The sequence below is a fragment of the Camarhynchus parvulus genome, chromosome 1 (genome assembly GCF_901933205.1).
Source record: "Camarhynchus parvulus chromosome 1, STF_HiC, whole genome shotgun sequence".
Taxonomy (NCBI): domain Eukaryota; kingdom Metazoa; phylum Chordata; class Aves; order Passeriformes; family Thraupidae; genus Camarhynchus; species Camarhynchus parvulus.
This window is the reverse complement of record NC_044571.1, coordinates 69,447,414-69,454,246: the sequence shown is the minus strand read 5'-3', so window position 1 is coordinate 69,454,246 and position 6,833 is coordinate 69,447,414. Positions and strand designations below refer to the sequence as shown.

At 56.6% G+C, this 6,833-nt stretch overlaps 1 protein-coding gene across 1 annotated transcript; it reads left to right on the top strand.

The window, feature by feature from the left end:
- The first annotated feature begins 823 nt into the window (after window positions 1–823).
- GSX1 (GS homeobox 1) lies at window positions 824–2,678 on the top strand. The gene is made up of 2 exons (XM_030953505.1): window positions 824–1,260; window positions 1,709–2,678. Exons 1-2 carry the CDS (start codon window positions 873–875, stop codon window positions 2,062–2,064), a joined length of 744 nt encoding a protein of 247 aa, XP_030809365.1. The 5' UTR covers window positions 824–872; the 3' UTR covers window positions 2,065–2,678.
- The last annotated feature ends 4,155 nt before the right edge of the window (window positions 2,679–6,833 follow it).

Genomic DNA, 6,833 nt, shown 5'->3' with positions numbered 1-6,833 from the left:
CGCTGGCACCGGGCACGGGGACCAGGGGTAAAGACACGCGGAATGTGCCGAGCACCTCTTCTCCCTCCGCGGGTGCCGCCGGCACGGAGCGGTACCTGCGTGTCGGGTTTTCTGTACCCGCACCAGCGCAGCCGGGATGCGTGTGGCTCTCCGCACCCGTCAGTTGTGCCCGGGCGCCCACGCCCACGCAGAGGCTCGGTGGATGTCCTTGCCGGTGGAGCACCGGCTGGCATATCTCTGCGGCCGGGGGCTTCGCCCGACGGCGGCCACAGCGATAAGTGGTAGGTCCCGGACCCAGGCTGGGAACAAAGACGCGGGGCTGGGGAAGGCGGCGGGCGAGGCAGTGGGGACGAGACATCCCGGAGGCGAGGGGAGAGAGAGAGGCCGTCGGCGTCGGGGGGCCGACCTGGTGCCACAGGTGGGAAAGGCACCGGGGGGCTGGCAGGGAAGCTGCGCCGGCGGAGACCGCGGCTGCAGCCGGCAAAATAAACAAGTGGGAACGGGCTGAAAGCTGGGCTGAAAGCGAAGGAGAGCGATAAAGAGAAAGAAAAGAATATTAAATCGCCAGAGAATGAGAAAATAACCCCGCCAAAGGGAGAGGAGGGGAGAGGCCGCCTGCTACGGCGTGGGTGGGGTCGACAAGAATAGAGTACATTATGCAGTTCATTTAGTTAACAAGGGAAATAATGAGGGAGCGTGCGGCGTGAATGCCAAGAGAAGAGCCACAGAAAGCCCATTGAGCGCCCGGCGCCGCCATCACATGGCGCGGGCGCTATTTAAAGCGGGCGGCGGGCGCCGTTCAGCACCACTCGGGCTGGCCAGCGGCGCCGGGCGGGCGCTGCGCGGGGCGCTGCGCGGGGCTGCGCGGGGCAATGCCGCGCTCCTTCCTGGTGGACTCGCTGGTGCTGCGGGAGGCGGGCGAGAAGAAGGGGGAGGGCAGTCCTCCGCCGCCGCTCTTCCCCTACGCCGTGCACCCCTCGCACCCGCTGCCCGGGCTGCCGGCCGGAGCCTGCCACGCTCGCAAGGCCGGGCTGCTCTGCGTCTGCCCGCTCTGTGTCACCGCCTCCCAGCTGCACCCGCCGCCGCCCGCTATCCCCCTCATCAAGGCTTCCTTCCCTCCCTTCGGCTCCCAGTACTGCCACTCGCCCCTGGCCCGCCAGCAGCACTCCGTCTCCGCCGTCAGCGTCGGGCACGCACCGGCGCTCTACCAGGGCGCCTACCCGCTGCCCGACCCGCGGCAGTTCCACTGCATCTCCGTGGGTAAGGCGGGCAGGGGCTGCGAGCGGGGGTGCATGCCTGCATGACAGCGGTGGGGACTGCGGGGAGGCGATGGGGATCCCGGGGGACCTTGCCGAAGACGCCTGGGGAGGGGATGCCCGCCCAGCGCACTGAGGCTGGACGGGGACTCCGGCATCTCTCTCTGCCGGTGCCCCGGACGGTGCGCTGGGGAAGCCCGCTGCTGCCCGCCGAGCCTCCGAGCCAGGCTGCGGGGACGGGGAGGGAGAGGCGGCCGCGGAACCCTTGTGGGCTCGGACTCCAGCCTGGCAGCGCTTGCTGGGTCTCAGGCCCCCCGGGGACGAGGAGGGGCTGCGGCCCCGCAGGGTGGGCGGCAAGGAGGGCTCAGCGGGGACCGGCGAGGGCCCGGCGCGGCGGGGCGGGCGGCGGAGGGTCCGGCCGGTCCTGACGGTGCGCTCCTCTCCATCCCCAGACAGCACGTCCAGCCAGCTGCCCAGTAGCAAGCGGATGCGCACCGCATTCACCAGCACGCAGCTCCTGGAGCTGGAGAGGGAGTTCGCCTCCAATATGTACCTCTCCCGACTGCGGCGAATCGAGATCGCCACCTACCTGAACCTCTCCGAGAAGCAGGTGAAGATCTGGTTCCAGAACCGACGGGTCAAGCACAAGAAAGAAGGCAAAAGTAGCTCCCACCGGGGCGGGGGGGGCGGCCACAGCTGTAAATGCTCGTCCCTTTCCACCACTAAGTGCTCGGAGGACGACGAGGACTTGCGCATGTCTCCATCCTCCTCGGGGAAGGACGACAGAGGTCTCGCAGTCACCCCTTAACCACTCGCACACCCACCCCGGCCCCGCAGGAACTGTGGCGAAAGCAGGGGAGGGAGTCCTGCCTGCCCCGGTGCTGACATGCAGCCGAAGGATTTTATACTGTTTTGTATAATTTGTGTAATTTACGAAGGACTTTCTCGCCTTTCTAGACCCCCGGCCCACGGGGACGGGTGTCCCGGCGCCCTGGTGTAAATAAACTCCTCCCTAGGACCCCAGGCGTCCCCCCATAGTGCTGTCTCACTGGTCTCCCCGCAGGCGCATCCCCGAGCCCGGGAAGCTCCTCGCAGACCTCCCCGCGCACCGAGACGGGCGCGGAGTGCGCGGACGCTGCGCGGCACGGGCGGTGCGCCCGCCTGGAGGGATGCTGTCCCGGGCTCCCTCCGGTAACTCGGCGGTGCCCAAAAGCGGGCGGACGGACGGGGAGGGTTGAAGGCTGTTTGGGATACTATCTTTCCCCCTCACTTTTTTTTTCCCTATTATTTTTTTCCTTTACAAAACGGTTCTGTTTTGACTTCGTCGCTGCCGGGCGCACAACTGTGGTTGTACAGTTCCGTCCCACTCCCTCCCCGCGGGAGATATTTATTTATTTATTTATGTGCAGAGAAACGATGATGGCGATGATAATAATGATTATGATAACAATAAAAGCTCGTTGGTGGTTTATTTCCTTCTCTTCGCGTAGAAAGCAGTCCCTCGGCGTCCGCGGGCCTGCGCTGGGAGCACCATCGCTCTCCGACCCTCTCCGCCGCGGCTCGGCACCGGGACTCGCCCGCTCCGGCGAGCGCAGATGACGGGGAGTCCTCCTTTCTCCATGTCGAGCTGAAGGTACGGGGTGCATGGGACCCCCGCCTTCTGAGAGAACCCCGGGCGCTCTCTCGGTTCTCCCCCGCGAAGCTAAAGATCGGGCCGGGGAGAGGCTGGGCTGAGCACCTTTCATTGCCATCCCAGCCGCAAGCCTGCCCGCCGCTGTAGGGCAATATGAGCACCGGGCTGCCGCCGCCGGGACTCGGCTCCTCTGTCCCGGTGTCCAAGGCCGCCAGATAGGAAGGGCTGTCCCGGCATCCCGCTAACCCTCCGGGACTGGGGCCGGGACTGATCTTGCTGGGGCTCCCTCCGTCACGGCTACCGTGTCCCGCCAGCCCCGCTCCCGGCAGCGCTTTGCCGTTGTTTCCCGTTGCGCGGTGACTCGTCCCGCTGGCTGGCGGGGAGCCCCGTCGGAAGCAGCCGAGAGGTCCCGCGGCCCCGGGAGTGCCACAATGCGGACTGGCATCAACCTCCTCGGGTGCGGGACCCCCAGAGCCCGGTGCTCCGGCCGCCGCTCCGTCCGTGCAGGGGAAAGCCCCTTGGGCCGGGACTCCCGCTCCGTTCGGGCTCACGGGGACCATCTTCAGTGGGTGCAGTGGGCGTCCCTGCACCCGCAGCCGATGCCTCGACTCTCCCCACGAAGCCGCAGAGCTGCGGTGCACGGCACGGCGGGATTCATGCCCTGCAATCCGGGGAATGTGCTTGGGTCCCTAGGCTACCGTAGGTTGCTGCCCGTACCGGGATGAGACCCAGTCTTCATCCCAGAGCACGTCCAAAACATGCACCGGGAAGAGGTAGGGGAATGTTGTGTCTCATGGGAAATCCCTGTGGAGAAGGTCAATGCTGTTCCACACACAGGCTGAAGTTGGTGTGGGAAGCTGTGGGTTTGAGATCCCTGGGCACCAGGGTAAAGGCAGAGCAGGTAAAAGTCCCACTGCTGGGACAATATCAAATCCTTCCCATAAAACAGAGATGTCACCCTCCAGCCTTCACAAGACACCTTGTATAGCTGTGGGTCTGGGAGATCTATTGTTCCTGCAGCTCCACCCCACAGATGAGTGGAAAGTGTGACCCTGCAGCCCATGGCACACTGTGGACCTCTCAGGACATTCAGGATGATGTGAAGCTAGGGGGAACAACTAGACATGACAGTGCAGGACAGGTACAAGGCAGTATCTCACCCTGCTGGTCTGGGCTGATTTGTGTTCCCCTGTCTGGAAATTGCAAGGATTTGGTGACACTAGGTAGCTGCATTATCAAGACTGAGGCACATGGACAAAATGTTCAGGTTTCTTGGTGGCCTTCCTTCACCCACTTACTCCTGGGGCCCTTAGACCTCTTACTTCTCCATCTTGGCTTCCTCCTCTGCTGGCTTCCCACATTACTCAGCTGAGATGGGATAGCAGGGCAAGCTTGTAGTTATAACACCCCACGGGCAGCATCTTCCTGGCTCCTTTTCCCTTGACTGTTAGGGGTGAATTTGGCAGGTTTGAGACTAAAATCTGGCCTTGATACAAGAGTCAGTCAGTCTTGCCTGGTGCTTGGCCCCCTAATGTCCCCTGCGTGCCCATTCTTCCCCAGTGGACCAGTTTCAACAGAAAAGACCCCTCAGAGGACCTTAATTTGCACAGCAGGGTCCTGTAGATTTTCCAGCACTCACCTCCCATCCTGCTCATGTTTACCAGGCTTATTTTGAAAAGTCATTGCAAAATAGAGGCAGAAACAGCCTAATGTAGGTTTAGCAAGGGGTCTGGCATCCTCTTCCAGAGCACTGGCACTGAAGTCAGTGGCACCCACAGAGGCGAGCATGTGTGTGCCCCTCGTGCCTGTTCAGCAGCGGGGGATTGAGCCAGTTGGCTGGCAGTGACATGCAAGGAACACCAGCACTGAGTGTGTGAGTGTTGCTGCTGGAGTGGTATTGTGGTGGTGCTGCTGAAGCTCTCAACATCCTTGTCTGCCAGCACATTCCCACCATGTCTCTGTTCCTCCATGGCACAAACTCTGATGTACACAATGTGCCTCCTCACACCCCTGTTTTGAGGCTGAGCAGAGGCAGACAGGGAGAGTTTCTCACCAGCGTGATAGGGATGATGAGGCAGTGGCACTGCCCACACAGCTTGCTCCTTGCTCACTGTGAAACCTGGGCAGCAGCGTGCCTGGCAGAAAAACAGTACCTTGTGGACAAGCACATTTTGTCCTGAGGAACCAGAGCTGGTGGGATCTGAGGGAACAGCTGGAAAACTTTATTAGTGTGTAGAATCAAGTTCACTATCACATTCTCACTGCAGGCACAGCAGCTGTGGGCTGCAAGGAAGAATCTTGTAGTGATGCTGGTGCACACATTACAGAGAGTGTGGGCACACACATGACTGCATCATTTACGGACCGAGTTTGTCAGCCAGACAATTTGGAACAATCCTCAGCTCTAAAATGTACCTCATATATGTAAAGTAGCAAAGAGAATTCCCTCATATGGTATAATTTTGTCTGAACAGCAGTGGAGTATCACAATGGATGGCCCCAACAAGACAGTATTAATATTCTCCGAGGTACGCTGGCCTCTGCTGCAGACCCTCTGTACCTTGCAAAGCCCAGTGGGGCTCTCAGTGCACTTGACAGTCATTATGCCACATCCACATGCAGAGATAATCCCTCCTTAGTTGGGCATTTTTCTAATTTAGTGAGAAATCATTACAGCAAATGCTCAGAGTGTCATTTTCAAGGACTCTGAGGTTGGGCAAATTAAAGTCATTTTGCTGTGGGAAGAGAGTGGGCACCTCTGCTAAAGCGAATGTCATAACATGCCAATTTTCAACTTTCTATCTCCAGCCATTTTGGCAGCAGGTTTCTGAAAGTTACTTAAGCATTTTAGCATCTAAAATCCCCAGTCTCACCTGATTCCAACAGGAATCAGATTTATAAATGCACAAAGTGGATTTGAATATTTCCCAGCATATACTTTTTTGATCATATTTCTGTCTTAAAATTGAATTACTTCTGCCCTAGTATGCAGAGAGGACACTCTTTGGATGCTATGAAGGCTGTAAAGACTGTATCCCAGAGCAAAAGTGACTGTCCTGGCAGGGAAATGAGGACAAAAGATCATGCTGGGCTCTCTTTTCCACACACTGGCATTGCTGAATTTTGGTGTCTTACACCCCATCCCATCACATATGCAACCACTCTCTTTTCACAGGCACAAAATCTGAACCTGATATGGATATCTGGGTAAAAAACCAAAGGTTTGAAATGGAGAACCTTTTCAACATTAATTACCTGTGTACTTACATCTACTTAGTATTAATTTGCATTATTTGGCTTTTACATTATTGTGATTTTTATTTTTATCTCTCAACCTCATTTGGTTCCACATAAAGGCTGCATCAAATAGGTTTACAGCTGAAAATATGCATTGGTATTTTAAATGTTGTTACTCTTAACCACAAAACCAATATTATTAACTCAGGAATTCCATAATTTGGTTTATCTGCAGTTAATGTATTTGCACAGTGCCAGCTCTGAGCTGGCCCCATGGCTTTGGAATAGTGTTTGGGGTAAATGGACTTGCTGCTTTGGAATTGCATTACACTGTGGGTAACTGGGTGTTTTTCTATCACTCTTGTTTACTTAGAATGAACCTTACCTACCAATTTACTGGGATAACAAGGATTAATTTTTAATCCTTAGGTTCCTGAGGGCAGCTCTGAAATTTGATTCTCTAAGGACAATATAATTTGGTTTATGAATGTGATTACTTTAAAATACAGGTGGGTGTTAAAAAAAGATCCTAAATAAAACAGTTTTGCATGATATTCCAAATGATTTGAAGACAGGTACATCAACAGTAGCTGTCTCTCAATTACATTAATTTTGAAAGTGTTTTTGCTATGAGCACAAAGTACTCATTTATCAGGATGCAATTATGCAAGATCAGGACATCTCCTAGGATACTGACACTGATCATG